The sequence below is a fragment of the Mesocricetus auratus genome, unplaced genomic scaffold, assembly GCF_017639785.1.
Source record: "Mesocricetus auratus isolate SY011 unplaced genomic scaffold, BCM_Maur_2.0 Super-Scaffold_100042, whole genome shotgun sequence".
Taxonomy (NCBI): domain Eukaryota; kingdom Metazoa; phylum Chordata; class Mammalia; order Rodentia; family Cricetidae; genus Mesocricetus; species Mesocricetus auratus.
Window position 1 is genome coordinate 5,774,380 of NW_024429219.1, and position 15,335 is coordinate 5,789,714.

Below are 15,335 nucleotides of genomic sequence, written 5' to 3' on the forward strand. Positions count from 1 at the left end.
GCCTCCAGTGGACATGTTTCAGGCCACATTGTCCCCAGAAGCAACCATGACGGTAGCCTGACACTCGGGGCTCTTGGGTCTGTGTCCTTGATGGGCACCTGACCTGCTCTCAGCATAATCTCCTAACATATCTCCTTTCCTGGCTTCTCCCACTGTAAGCTCATTCGGTACTTATGAACCACCACCCATCCTTTCCCCAAACAAACAAATCTGGAAGGTTACACGTGTGAGTTACTTCCCAAAGTGATGACCTTTCCTGGAACGAATAAAGCTTCCGTGTGGCTGCACTGCCGTGTGACAGACAGAAGCTGGCACAAAAGAGAGAACAGGTGGCTGTTCTGCATGCCCTCTTTGCTAGGAACCCCAGGGAATGCACTTCAGTTACATGCCTGTGCGTCTCAGCATGTGTGTCTGTGTGTGCATGCATATAACTGTGCAGGTACCTGTGCAAACCAGACCCCTTGGAGCTGGAGTTACAGGTGGTTGAAATATGTCTGACATGGAAGCTGGGAATCAAACTTGAGCCCTCTGCAAAGCAGTACATGCCTGTTCTTCCAGAGGTCCTGAGTTCAATTCCCAGCAACCACATGGTGGCTCACAACCATCTGTATTGAGATCTGGTGCCCTCTTTCTGGCCTGCAGTTATAAATGCAGGCAGAACACTGTACACATAATAAATAAATAAAAATTTAAAACAAAACAAAACAACAAAAAACTACATGACTTCTATGAATTGTTACTTCTGGAATTTTTTTAAAAGATTTATTTATTTATTATGACAACATCTTGCCTCCATATATGTCTGCACACCAGAAGAGGGCACCAGATCTCATTACAGATGGTTTGTGAGCCACCATGTGGTTGCAGGGAATTGAACTCAGAACCTCTGGAAGAGCAGCCAGTGCTCTTAACCTCTGAGCCATCTCTCCAGCCCATTCATGAAGCCATTTTATCTCAATACAATTTACATGTTAACACTAGAATGTTTAATTTAAAAGATGTATCTTCCCAGCCCCGTGTGATACAGTTTTAAACAGAAGAAAGAGGGAATACTTTGGGTTATATATAGATACCTTCCACCATATCTGACAAAAACACTCATTTCTCCTGAGTGGGTCAATCACTGGTGTAAGTATTGGTGCGCTGATGCTTGATTTTAACGATCCCTGCTTTCAAAGCTAAAAACAGGACTTTTAAAAAAGTGTTCCCTTTAATCCCAGCACTTGGGAAGCAGAGGCAGGTGGATCTCTGTAAATTTGAGGCCACCCTGCTCTACAGAGTGAGTTTCAGGACAGCCAGTGCTACACAGAGAAACCCTATCTCAAAAAACAAAAGTGGGGAGGCAGCACACGGCCTTTAACTGCAGCACTAAAGAGTCAGAGTCAGAGGCAGGCAGATCTCTGTGAGTTCAGAGTCAGTCTGGTCTGTGTAGCAAGCTCTTGGACAGCCAGGGCTACAGGCTTGAGTCTAGGGCAGGCAGCTTCTAGCCAAGGACGGCTGGGAACTCCACATTCTCCCGTTTGAGGTTTCCCATCACCCTCCAGAGTGATAGGACTAGAGTGCTACCATGCCCAATACTTCTAGTTCTGGAGTGCAGTTAACTCCAACAGTGGAAAGGGAAACTGGGGCTGGAGGAGAACATGCAACTGTAATCGTGTTTCACTTAAGATACATGTTTAACACTCCACAAGTGACTATGGCCTATGCAGCGCCATACCAGGCTAGGCTATCTCCAGAGCACACTGGGGGAGCCTGGAGGGCAGGACCTCCTCACCTCATCCCTTCAATGTGGATCCATGTTGTGCTCGCCTGTGCCAGGCCCTCTCTTAGGTTTGTGGACAGACCCAGTTGTGAACAACAGAGACAATGAGCACAGGGAGTGTGTGGCTAAACACAGCCACAGGAAACACAGGTTTGCACATTCACACAGACCCCAGGCTACTGAGTAGATGGACCCACCAGAAACAAGCAAGCTAACTGCAGGAGGAGCTGAAATGGACATTCCTATGAATTTCTCATGTCAGTCAGAGTGGGTAAATGTCACCAAAATACGAGCTATCTTAATTGAATCTCTAAAACCTGTCATAAAAACTCTCCTTTATAAAGTATGTTAAAAGATAGAAGTAACTGATTTTGTAAAACAGATATAAATTTTAATTTTTATTGTCTTATTTATTATTTTTAATTAAAAATTATTTTGAGACAGGGTTTCTCTGTGTAGTTCTGACTGTCCAGGAACTTGCTTTGTAGACCAAGCTGGCCTCAAACTCACAGAGATCCGCCTGCCTCTGCCTCTCTAGTGCTGGGATTAAAGACATGTGCACCACCACCGCCCAGCTTAATTTTAATTTTGGCATTCATTCATGTATGGGTAAGGGGGAGGAGGAGGGAGGAAGGAACTGGGAATAGAGATGGAGGAAAGAGGACACGTGGCACTCAGAGGACTCCACTGTGTGGTTTGAGCTCAGGCGATCATGCTTAAGAACAGGATCTTTACCTAAACATCTCACTGCCTGGGTTTCAACTCTTTTAAAGGTGAAACAGATAATGTTCCTTTTTACTATGGTGTGCGTGTGTGTGTATATGTGTGTGTGTGTGTGTCTACGCCATGTGCAAGAAGGTTCTTGCAGAGGCCTAGCGAGGCCATCAGATCCCTTGAAGCTGAAGAGGTGGTTTTGAGGCACATGACATATATGCTAGAAAAAATATTCTGGCCCTAGGTAAAAGCAGCCAACTATTTTCCTTCCTTCCTTCATTCTTCTCTCCCTCCTTCCCTCCCCTGACTTCAAGACAAGGTTTCAAGGTTTCTGTGTGTAGCCCTGCTTGTCCTGAAACTGGCTCTGTAGTCCTGGCTGGCCTCGAGCTCAGTCAGCAATTACTCTTCACTGCTAAGCCATCTCTCCTGCCTCCAGGTTTCCAATTTTAAACACCCGGTCAGGACCACTGGGTACAGCTGTTCAGTGAGGACAGTCATGGCAGGCCTTCTCCTTATTACTAAGGTGAAAGATTCCTAAAGAAAGCTAGGGAAAGAAACAGGATTGTGACAGTGGAACCCTCAATTACCTTATAGCTTCACTCCGCAGGATATTTAAACATTTGTGCCATTTTGTAGCCAAGCTAGGTAAGATCTGGGATTAAATGCAATTTTCATGGAAAACACAGAGAACTGTGCATTTTAGTACTGGGGGAAAAAAGGACAGGGACCACAAACTAGTACAGTGACTCAATTTTCCAGTCTTCGAAAGCAAGTGAGGGTAGAGGCACCTGCTACCCACCCCCCTAGAGTGGGATGTCACTTAGGGGAACCATGTCCAAATTCATCACCACGAGAGGTGCGATGAAGTTTTGGTTGTTGTTTTTAGTATTGTTTGTTTTCAGCCAATGAAGTAGGGTTTAAGGATGGGGACCTGGTAACAAAGTGGGGATCCTTCACAAATCTGCCAGCTTTCAAATGGCTCCGTCATAATTTGCTCTTTCCAGTCAAGTGTCCTGTGGGTCCTGGATGGGGTAAAGGCTTGGCCAAGATGTGCCCTTCCTTCATTTTTGGCATACCCTTGTCAAAGAGCACACACAAACTCTTCTTCTGGGGCCGAGGCACTGAGCAAGTCTCTGTGCTAGTCACTGAGACGTGAGGGGAGAGATGGGTCTGCACAAGCTGTGGTGGAGGACTTTGCTGTTTAACAACACCAGGCAACACTTGGTTTGCTCCCACTCTAACAAAAGTGACCACTCTGGCCGTGCGTTGGCGGTGCCTGCCTTTAATCCCAATACTCGGGAGGCAGAGGCAGGCGGGTCTCTGTGAGTTCGAGGCCATCCTGGTCTACAGAGCGAGTTCCAGGACAGCCTCCAAAACAGGACAGGCTCCAAAACAATAGAAAAACCCTGTCTTGAAAAACAAAAACAAACAAACAAACAAAAGTGACGCTCTGTTGAACCACAGAGCCAAAGACTGCGAGTGTGAATGGCCACCTTCCCATAGCTGAATAGGAACCTGCCCAGGACTTCCTCCAGTGCTTCTGCTACCTTGCAAAATAGGCACAGGATCCAAAGCAGGGTCAAACTCTTTTAAAACAGCAAGAAAATTTAAGTATGATTGTTCTGCCCATGGAGATCAGAAGAGGGCATCAGATCCTCTGGAACTGGAGTTACAGACGGTTGTGAGCTGACAGGTAGGTGCTGGGAAAAGAACCAGGGTCCTCTGCCAAGAGCAGTTAAGTGTTCTTAACTTTGGAGCCATCTCAGAGGCCCCTAGGGTCATACTCTTGATGCCAGGGCTACCCTGAACTATGGAATGGACATCTCCACTGGTCAACTGGGCGCACCGCCAGCCCTCAGCTTGTCGTGAAACAGTGGGGAGCTTCACACGAGACACAAAGCATCAGGGTCCCACAAGATTTAAAATAGTTTAAAACCCTACAGTGGTTTCCTTACTGGCAGTGACAGTTTAGATGCATGGCTCAGACTGTTCAGGGCTCACTACAGCCCCTGACCCTTCCTGATTAGCTGTGAGGAAGATCATGCCACAAGAAGAAAAACACATTTCTGCATAATTGCCTAAGTTAAATGTGCTTCTCTTACTCTGCCCGACAAATCATCCCTTGCTTATTACTTTCTATAATTTAATATATATAAGTGCTTTACTGGCAAGCCTCTCACAAGAATAAATAATACTTAATGAGTGCCTACAGTTTAATTAACTCATGATTGAACTTCTCATGGACTGCCACAAACATTAAATTACACCATCCCTCAAAGCTGCCATGCATAGAATCTTGTCTTGAGCCTTAACTCTCTTGCCTCAACAATTCTCAAATGTCAGCCACTCTCTATGTTGGACACAGAGGTGAGAGAATCAGCCTTCATGCTCGGTTATAAAGTATGTTATTCTGCAGAGCAAGGATGAGGTCTTAATTTAAGTAAGACTGAAAATGTGCACAATGTCAGAGCACCTCATTTACATTACAGCAGTCATTAAACATCTCTGGGGCTCTGGCTGCCTCATTAGCATAAACTCGAGTATTACCACAGGGTTTCCAGTTTCTGCTTTGGCTTCTCACAGGAGCTGCCATTTCTGTCTGCATGGCGCTGCAAATATATTTTCCCTTTGGCACGGCTCAGCTGTCAGGCACCTCTGTTCTATAATGAACCCATGAATTACATCTCCCTGCTCTGACATCTCTGCTCTCACACATCAAAATATTGTTCTTCAATTGTAATTTATAACTTAATTTGAATGTCCCTTTTCCCGTGACCTTTTTAGATCAAATGGCAGTGCATCTGGCAGTTTCTACTAGACCAAAGAACCTTTTACAATTACAGCCATTAGAGCAGCTGAGGGAAGCCTCTCCAAGGCAGGCTGCTCTCAAGCCCAACATTTAATAAGTGTGGTCTATTAAGAACAACGTTAAGATTAGAGTCTTCTGCTATTGAAAATATGCTATATAGACAGCAAGAAACTGCCAAAATAACTCAGAGGGGAGAACAGGACATGGACCTCGTCATCTTTGTGCGTAGGTGTTTTGCGTATGAGTGCACACGTGGAGGTCAGAGGACAAAGGGAGGTGGTTAGTGCTCTCCTTCTCCCAGGTGGGTCCCAGGGGTCAAACTCAGTTTGGAAGGTTTGGCAGTGGTCAGCTGACCTGCAAGCTTTTTCACCAGCCTGTCTCATGTACTTAACTGGTAACATAAAAAAGACCTTGTCAAAAATCTGTCAAAGACATTTAAAAAACATCTCCCTCTCCCTAACCATGATCAACAGATTTCATTTAGAACTCCAACATCAGCCAGGCTATCTAGATACCACTGCAGCTAAATTTGTCTAAATATACTAATAGGAACAAAGAAACAAGAGCAAAAATATAGAATTTAACTGCTTAGAAAAGGCCTGAGAGAAAGGTATTGTTAATTTTTTACAAGAAAATACAGTCCTTAGACATCCCTCCTCCATTCAATGCTCTAAGCGCACTAGGCCAGTGTTCTATAACCACTACACAGGTCTTCCTACCCCAGATCACTTTCTAAATAACGACAAGCCCTTGCAGTTACACAGAACAGTGGCAGGGCACTACATAGTGTGGCAAGTATCACTTTTAGTGGCCAGCAGCTTGCTGCAGCAGGGATTTAACATAAATCTACATTCCAGGAGGAAGTCTGTGCCACAGTCCCAGGCCTACAGTGCTCAACTTGGAGCAGCTGCTGACAATCTGGTTAGACACAAGATCCTTCATCTGCAGTGACACAGCAAACATATCCCTCCCTTTTCTGGATCTGGGTCTTGGAGCTAAGGGTGGGTAAAGGGAAGCAGGCAATTGGCAGAGAAAAGATCCAGAAAACCGGGAGATAAATGCTAGCCTAGGAACGCCGAGTGACTCCAGAGCAAGCTTTGAAAATCTAGTCAGTGCAGTTCCGCCAACCCTGCCTGTCCTTCAGCGGCAGCAGCAGCTAGATGAGCCCGCACTCTGGGGAGAGGGAAATAGGCAGCAATACATACAGACAGCATCTCCGGGCTCACTGCTGAGTCACAGCTCCTTCCTAAACACTGCCTTGTCTGGAAGCAAGCTGCTCACCCTCTCTCACTGAGGGGGTCTCTTGAGGACTCAGTAGACTCACAGGAAGAAGAGGTGGAGCCAGCACCAAGAGTCCAAGAGCAAGCTTTAAAGGCAACACTCCAACAGAGGCTAGGCAAGTCACTTGGAAAAGTCTCGGGGAATGACCTCTACAGGTCTTGGCTGAGGCGAACCATCTGCCTGTTTGGAGGCTCTGTCTGCAGTCTCCACACCAACACAAACACCAAGAAAAGCCTGAGGCCAAGACACAGGTGAGGGGTTGTGTGGAAGACTCAGCACCATACTGGTGCCCGGCTGTGGGTTGATTTAAGGTTGCCCCCCAACCCCCTGGCTCTGGCACAGTGCCACCATCTCAATTAAACCTCTTATTTTCTCAGCTGGAGAAGGGAAGTGAGAACCTCTTTTGGAAGACTGTTTAGAACAGATATCTCTCGTTATTCCCGACACTAAAAAACTACTCAATTAGGGACAAGGGACTACAAGGGAGGGGGTGGGGCAGGTCAAAGGAAGCATCATGGGAATGGAAGAACTTAGAAAAGACTTTCACTAGGGCTCCACCAGTCACATGACTGCTCCAGGACATGCCCCTGCTGTTACCTATGTACACAGGCCAGATTAAGAGCTCAGGGGAGAGAAGAGCTGAAGAGCTCAAGAGGAAGGTAGGAGAGAATTTTAAATGTGGAGAAACAGAGAACCCTGCAATCTTGTGGGAGCCCTGAGACTCTGGGCCTGAGAATCAGAGCCCTGTTTTTTTGTAGCCACACAGGAGGTGCTGGAAGATCACTTTTACAACTTGCCAAATTTTCACATTTTATCACTTCTTTAACTGAAAGACAAAATCAGAGGATCTCTTGAAATAATAAATGTATGGTAATGATACTGACACATTAATTCAGACCTAAGCCAAATTCCTGGAATAAAACCCTTACTGCTTCACTCAGCACAGGAGAAGGCTGCCTTAGTCTACCATTTCTTGAAAGCACAGATGTCTACATGAAATTCTGAGTGGGTTATCATTTACACACTCAGTGTGTATATAACAGTCTTCCTGCTTTTCAAATAAGAGCTCACAGTACTACCAGCCAGTGTCTCCTCGGGGAGGGGGGCCCTGAGAACTCAGGGACTGACTGCTGAGGATTCAAGGCTCAGAACATGAGATGGATGTAAGGAGCCATAAGAAAAACTATGTATGGGACTTTCTGCATGATGACTTGCCAAGAGAAAAAGGTCCACATTAACGCACGAGTAGAACTGGTTCTGGACCACGGGTAGACATGAAAACACACATGCAGCTATCCTATCCCTAGCATTCTTACAGCTTTGGAAACAAGCAGAAAACAAAACAATAACACCTGGGCAAAACAACACAGGCTAACATCAAGCCCACAGCTGTTATTTACCTGGCGTGGTAAAAGGAAACCTACTCAGCTCCAGAAAAAGGTCTAACACTGGAAGTTAGACACACAATAGTGAGAACGGAGACATATTTGCAGAAGTTGCTCCCACAGAAGCTAATGCGGAGCAGTGGCTGCCGATTCTCGGCAACCTTACCTGCAATGGTTTGCCACAACAATTTTAAGGTTAATGCTCTGAGCATAACAATAGAATTGCGGGACAAAGAAAACCAAAGAGCACACACAATGGCAAGTATGGGGCTCCCAGTTGGGAAAACAGGTGGCTGCTCTTTAGTCTGCACTTTTAGCAGTCACGGGATGAAGACTGTTCTCTGCCTGTTAAGAAGGAAGCAGAAAGCCTGTGTGAGCAGCACACTAGTGCTGAGCCTTAGAAGCGGGGGTCACCAGCCGGGCGTTGGTGGCTCATGCCTTTAATCCCAGCACTCGGGAGGCAGAGGTAGGCAGATCTCTGTGAGTTCTAGGCCAGCCTGGTCTCCAGAGCGAGTCCCAAGACAGCCTCCAAATCAATACAGAGAAACCCTGTCTCGAAAAAACAAAACAGCAAAAAAAAAAAAAAAAAAAAAAAAAGAAGTGGGGGTTACCTCACAATTCTGGTATTAACAACCAACAAATAAGCCAACCCAGACCCATAAGAGCAGCAGTCTCAGTGTCTGAGAGACAGAAACAAGAAAAACAGAAGTTGGAGGCCAACCTGGACCACACAGTAGCTGATCTTCCCAAGGTGCTGGGTCATCCCAATCCCCAAGCCTAAGAGCAGTCAGGACCAGGCATTTGAGAAAGGACAGAGAGACGGGGACGCCAATGAGGAGTTTCTAACTTGTTGAAAGAGCAAAGGCTTCAAATGACAAATTCATTAGATATTTTGAGAAGGCTGCTATAAGATTCTAGCCTCTGTCAAGAGGTGGTGGTGTACGCCTTTAATCTCAGTACTTGGGAGGAAGAGGCAGGAGGATCTCTGTAAGTCAGACACCAGCCTGGTCTACAAGAGCTAGTTTCAGGACAGCCTCCAAAGTCACAGAGAAACTGTCTCGAAAAAAAAAAAAAAACCCAAAATTAAACAAACAAATAAATAACTATGTATGTAGATTAAATTAGTTCATTCATAAATACAAACTTATGCCTAGCATGTAAGATATCAATGAACCAACAAAACTGCTGTCAATAAATAAGATACAACAGTTAACCAATAATTTATAGCTGGTAAAATGAAAATAATAATGATGAAGTCCATGTGACACTACAAAGTCTACTGAGGACTAAGGAGATACTCACAGGGTAAAGGAGCCTGACCACCTGGGTCCAATCCGGTAGCGGGAGAGAAGTGACTCTTGCAAGCTGTCCCATGATCTCCACTTGTATACATGTGCGTGCCACACACACACATACACACACACACACACACACACACGTATGTATACATACATATGCACATGAAATTCTTTTAGACTTTTTAAATCCAGCCAGTGAAGGAGAGAAACAAGTGGTTTAACAAAGGCAAATAAACAAAGAGAAAGAAAACAAAGTAAGAATGAGACACAAATGAAAAAAAAAGGGCTAAACACAAGTTCACACAGGAGTTTTAGGGTAACTCTGAGTGGCTCTACCTATCAGAGCTGTGGTTTTAGGGAAGGTGCTCTGTTAAGACGTTTACATGTAAGAATGGGACTGTTATGAAAACAATATCCTCAGTGAAAGAAACCAGTTTTCAACAGCTGATTATTATACCTGCAGCGATCAGAACAGACAAGTACACAGTAACAGGAACTCATGAGTGGTTGTCCAGAACTAGAAAGGCCAGGTTCCTCTATGGAGTGACAAAAACTCTAAAATTGATAGTGGCAATAGCTGCACGAATCTTTTCCCCCTTTTGGTTTTTCGAGACAGGGTTTCTCTGTGGCTTTGGAGGCTGTCCTGGAACTCGCTCTTGTAGACCAGGCTGATCTTGAACTCACAGAGATCTGCCTGCCTCTGCCTCCCGAGTGCTGGGATTAAAGGCATGCACCAACACCGCCCAGCTAGATGCCTGGATATTAAATACATCAAGGAGACACAAAATTGAACATCTTAAATGGGTAAATTATATAGAATTTGAATTGTATCTCAATAAATTTGTTACACAAAAAAGACAAGAAAACCAATTCCATAATAGGAAACATACAGCATGTCAACTTTATTAACTTCTTCCATTCCCTTTTCAACAACAAATCAGTACCCCACCATAGCCCCCTGCCTTAACCCAAGTCAGCAAACACAAACCACTTACTATTGCCTCGTGAGGAAAGGACAACACTGCTGGTAATGCCCACGGAATCAAAGCAAGAAGGAGCTGCTCACACATTGTCACAAAGGGCCTCCCGGGAGCACCATATTTGGAACTGAGAAATACTCCCTAAAGACCCACAAGTACTGCAAAGTTAATACAGGTCACGAGACGTCAATGCAGCCCACTTACGATGAACAAATAGAAAATCTCCAAGCAACACTCTATAGATATAGTTGGCTGAGTATAAGGGAGCAAATGAGATGAAGGAGTCCTTACGGTCAGCTCGTTTTGCATACTTTACATGACCTGCTCTGATACACAAGTGAGCCTGATTTGTTTTTTCAACCATACAACATTTAGCCTTTCTCTACCAGGTACCAGGTAGCAGGGTAGGGCTGAGAAAACAAGATGATTAATACCTGATACTTAAGAAATTGTTGTTAGTTATCTAGCTAATTTACCAATCAGAGATGAAAACCCATTCAACTACAGGGAACTTTGAATCTTTTGTTGGAGATGTGGGTGTGCATAAATAAATAGGCAAACAAACACACACTCTTTTGAATATGTAAAAAGCTTGCTTCAAATCTAGCAGCCACCCACATTTCAGGGAACCAAGCAGTATGGGTTGAGGTGCAATGTCGGCTTCGTGATTACAATTATAAAAGTAAAAACCAATCAGATTCTGAGTGTTGCAAGAAAAGGTAAACATAAAAGTGGCAACAATTACTCAGGAAGCCAAGTTTAATATTATTAGTGTTAATGGAAGAAAACTGAGCCCCAACAGTAAAATACAGTATTGATTTAGTAAAAATAATTCAGCGTAATGTAGGATCTGTTTTGTAAATGGGCAGACAGCAGAGATGGCCGAATCAAACCTAGCAGGATAAGAAGCCTGTTGGGTGCTTCCTGGCATCAAGTTTACCAGTTACTCATCAGGTGACGGTACAGGTGCACCTGGCCCATCTGGGTCCCACGTGGAAATATTCCTAAACATAACCTAGCAATCCCACATTTCAGAGTTCACATTCTAAGTATTATAAGCAGTACATGGTGACTCACACCTGTAACCCCAATATTTGGGTAACGGAGACGAAAGGCTAGCCCAGGCAATCTAGCAAATTCCATGCCAGGAGGGCTATACAATGAAACTCTGTCTTAAAAACACCCAAAATAAATCAACAAACAAGCAAAGCAAACAAACAACAATGAGAGCTTTACAGGTAGCTTGAGATTTATAGAGTTGTATTATATTTAAACGAGCTAAATATTCCAAAAAAAAGGGACACTGTCAAGACTGCACAGTCAGATGAGAACAGAAACACAAAACAAGTGAGCCCTTCAAAAGGAAAGAAGAAAGTTTAAGATGGAGTCAAAGAGGAAGAAAACACTGGAGGGCCTATGGGAGCATCAGCCACAAGAGACAGTAAGACAAAAGCGATTACTGGACACAAAGAGCCCACCCCTAGGATGCAAGAGCCAATGTATAAACAGTACAGAGGCCCACGTGTCTCACACCACCACCTCAAAACATGCTACAAAAACGAATGGGGCTAGAGAGTAGGTAACAGTGAAAACGGTGTCTATTATGTAGCTCTTCTATACTGCACTGATTACGTAGCTATCAGTTATGAGACGAGTCAGGACAATGTGCTGAAGTCAGTTTTCTCCTACTCTATGGGTACCAGGGACAAACTCTCAGGTCTTCAGGCTTGGTGGCTACTGCCTTTACCCACTGAACAGTATCTCCAAGCCCTAGCTCCTCAATTTTAACCCCCATCCCATAACTGCAGAGTTAAAAACAGGAAGCATTTTAGCCAATATAAATCACATGCCAAACCAGGAAACTGGAAAAGATTGAAATCTTGGGCCTAGAGGGATGGTTTAGTAGCTAAGAGAATGTCACCCTGGCTGTCTTGGAATTCAGTCTGTAAACCAGGCTGGCCTTGAACTCAGAGATCCACCTGCCTTCCTGAGTGCTGGGATTAAAGGTGTGCACTACCCAGCTCCAAATACTATAATATCTTTTTTTCTTTTTTTTCGAGGCAGGGTTTCTCTGTATTGTTTTGGAGCCTGTCCTGGAACTCAAACTCACTCTGTAGACCAGGCTGGCCTAGAACTCACAGAGATCTGCCTGCCTCTGCCTCCCGAGTGCTGGGATTAAAGGCGTGCACCACCAATGCCCAGCTCAATATCTTGATATTAAACAATTTATTCTAAATAATTCACAGGCAAAATAAATATCAAAAAAGCTTTAAAGCATTTTGAAAAGCAAGATAATGAAAGCAAAATAAGTAAAAGAAAATCAAAATTTGTGATAAGAGCAGTTACTGTTCCAGGACAGCCAGAACTACACAGACACCCTGTCTTGAAAAACAAAAATAAATGAATTTGGGGGGGGGGCACAAAACATATTTGATTGTGTATACCAGCAACTCTAAGGAATGAAGCAGAAAACTACCAAAGCTGCACAGTAACTCATGCTTGGAAGAATAGTGAGGGATGGGCACGAGAACTCAAATAGGTCAGGAGTGGATTAATTACAGTACTAGCTTCATTACTCAAATTTTAATTGATAAGCATGATAATAAAATGTTCCTCTCAGAGGTGTTCTTGATCATATACACGTTTTAAGTTCACAGAGTGTCACAGCTGTCCACAGGATCCCACAGTCCAAGTCTCAGCTCCATCCTGTGCAGTCTGAGAGACCTCTTTCTTTATATATCAGTTAAAGATAAAAGCTGAGTACTGAGTTAATGAGAAAGGTTTTTTTAATCACGCATTTGTATGTCTGCCTACATGTGCATGGCATACATGCAAGTCAGAGGACCACTTGCAGGAGTTGGCTCTCTAACTTTATTGTAAGGATCCCGGGATGGAGCTCAGGTGTAGATGTTTAGTAGCAGTGCCTTTACTGGCTGAGGCACCACGATGATACACAATAGCAGAGATCCGTCTGCTTCTGCCTCCCGAGTGCTGGGATTAAAGGCAGGCTGCAAGACACAGAGGAACTCTGTCTACAGAAGTTCCTTCCAACTACAGAACTCTCAAGACAAAAACAAAACAAAACAGAAACAAAGATGAGCTTAAAGTAGATAACTGTTAGAGGAGCTCCTAGGCCTCCTGGTGACCTACACACAAATAACCGTGTGACCACCATATCCTGTTGTGACCATCACTTGTTTGGATGTGATGATTCCACTAAGGAAACAGAAAGGAACAGCTTCAAACATTAGTCTCCTATACTGTCCAGCAGTAACGCAGTGGCCCTAGCAGGCACACTGTCGGCAGTAGAGTGGGTGCTGTCACTTCTGAACCACTGTGTAGACTTCATAGGACTAAAGCAAATTCTCTTTTAACCAATTCCACCTGGATAGACTCAGATTTCATTTCCTTCTTTCTTTATTCCTTCCTTCCTTTCTTTTGTTTTGTTTTTGAGACAGGGTTTCTCTGTGGCTTTGGAGGCTGTCCTGGAATCCTGGAACTTGCTCTTGTTGAGTAGGCTGGACTCGAACTCAGAGATCCAACTGCCTCTGTCTCTTGAGTGCTGGGACTAAGGGTGTGAGCCACCACTGCCCGGCTGTTTTGGTTTCTTAAGACAGAGTTTCTCCATGTAGCCCAGGCTATCCTGGAACTCACTATGTAGACCAGGCATCCCCTTGCTTCTGCCCGCTAAGCCCGAGATTACAGGTATAAACCACACGCCAGCACTCATGAGGTTTCAAATATGTGATTTTATTTATTTATTATTATTTTACTTAGTAGGGAGAGCAGATATGTGCATGTGACTGTCTTTTGCACACAGATAGCCAGAGATGCCTATGGGGCCGAAGTTACAGGTGATTGTTGAATAAAAAGTGAAATAAAAGTAGGGCCGGGCGGTGGTGGCGCAAGCCTTTAATCCCAAGCAGAGGCAGGTGGATCTCTGTGAGTTCGAGGCCGGGCTGGTCTACAGAGCTAGTTCCAGGACAGCCTCCAAAACAATACAGAGAAACTCTGTCTCGAAAAACCAAGGAAAAAAAAAAGTAGGAGGGAATGACTAGTCCTAAAGTATAAAGAAGATTTTTCCTGTAGATATAAGGGAGAAGGCAGCAGAGGGAAGCATCCAGACTGAACATGGCTGGCAGACTAAACCAGACCATGAAAAGAGAGCGGAGAGGGAGAGCCTCCAAACAATACAGGGAAACCCTGTCTCATAAAACCAAAAAAAAAAAAAAAAAATGTATTTATGTCATTTAACTTTTGTATATAAATTGTGTATGAGTGTGTGTGTTGTGTGTTGTGTGTGGGGGTGCCTACAAGTTACAAGAGAGACTCTCAAAGTCAGTAAGAGCAGCAAGCACTCTGAACTGCAGCACAGTTCATTTTTAAATCCAAGCAACACCACAGTACCCACTCCTAAGCTCTCTCAGGTGACCCCATAGACTTACTGTGTTGAGTGCATTGAGAGTGGTGTCGTCCCGAGACGCTGCGACACAGCCGTCCTCTGTAGAGCCTCCGTCACACATCCCTGCAAATGCCGCCATGCTCCTTTGGGGAAAGGACAGAGTTTCTTTCATCAGCACTCAGCAACATCCAGATACAGGGTGACTTTTAATCTTCAGTTTGCAAGATCATTTTTAGCCAAGATCCCACTAATCCATCATGTCACATCATGTCTGTCCTCAGCCCGGCTGCAAGAATCCAACCCTTCCTCTCTTGGGACAGAAGTGTGGCTTACAGTGGGTCCATGTCAGTTCTCCTGTTTTGCTCATAGTAAAATTTCAAATCTGAGCACATGAATGGTCTACTTCCCATGGCATTCCACTGGGTTATGGATATGCACTATTATCATGCATTAATTAAAATTTTAAGTCCCCAGAAAACAGATGAAATTAATTTCTCTCATCTGTGTATCAACTACTTTTCAGTGACCTTAAAGTGAAAAGTAACAGAACAGGAAAAGACAGCCACCCATGCCATTACATTAATCTCACATCGACTGTGTGAAAAGCTCTGTGAACTACACACGGCCAAGGTATGCACGTCAGTCTTTGCTACTGTACACAGGTGAGGCTGCTGTGAGTCCCCAACGTTATTCCAGACAAAGGG

At 44.4% G+C, this 15,335-nt stretch overlaps 1 protein-coding gene across 6 annotated transcripts in view; it reads right to left on the reverse strand.

Moving 5' to 3' along the window:
- Positions 1-15,335, reverse strand: part of Rere (arginine-glutamic acid dipeptide repeats) — a 321,115-nt gene that overhangs the window by 87,091 nt on the left and 218,689 nt on the right. For all 6 annotated transcript variants that reach the window (XM_040734896.1, XM_040734893.1, XM_040734892.1 and 3 more), the window contains one exon: positions 14,675-14,774. In XM_040734896.1, coding sequence (XP_040590830.1) covers positions 14,675-14,774 — 100 coding nt within the window. The remainder of the gene's footprint in view (positions 1-14,674; positions 14,775-15,335) is intronic.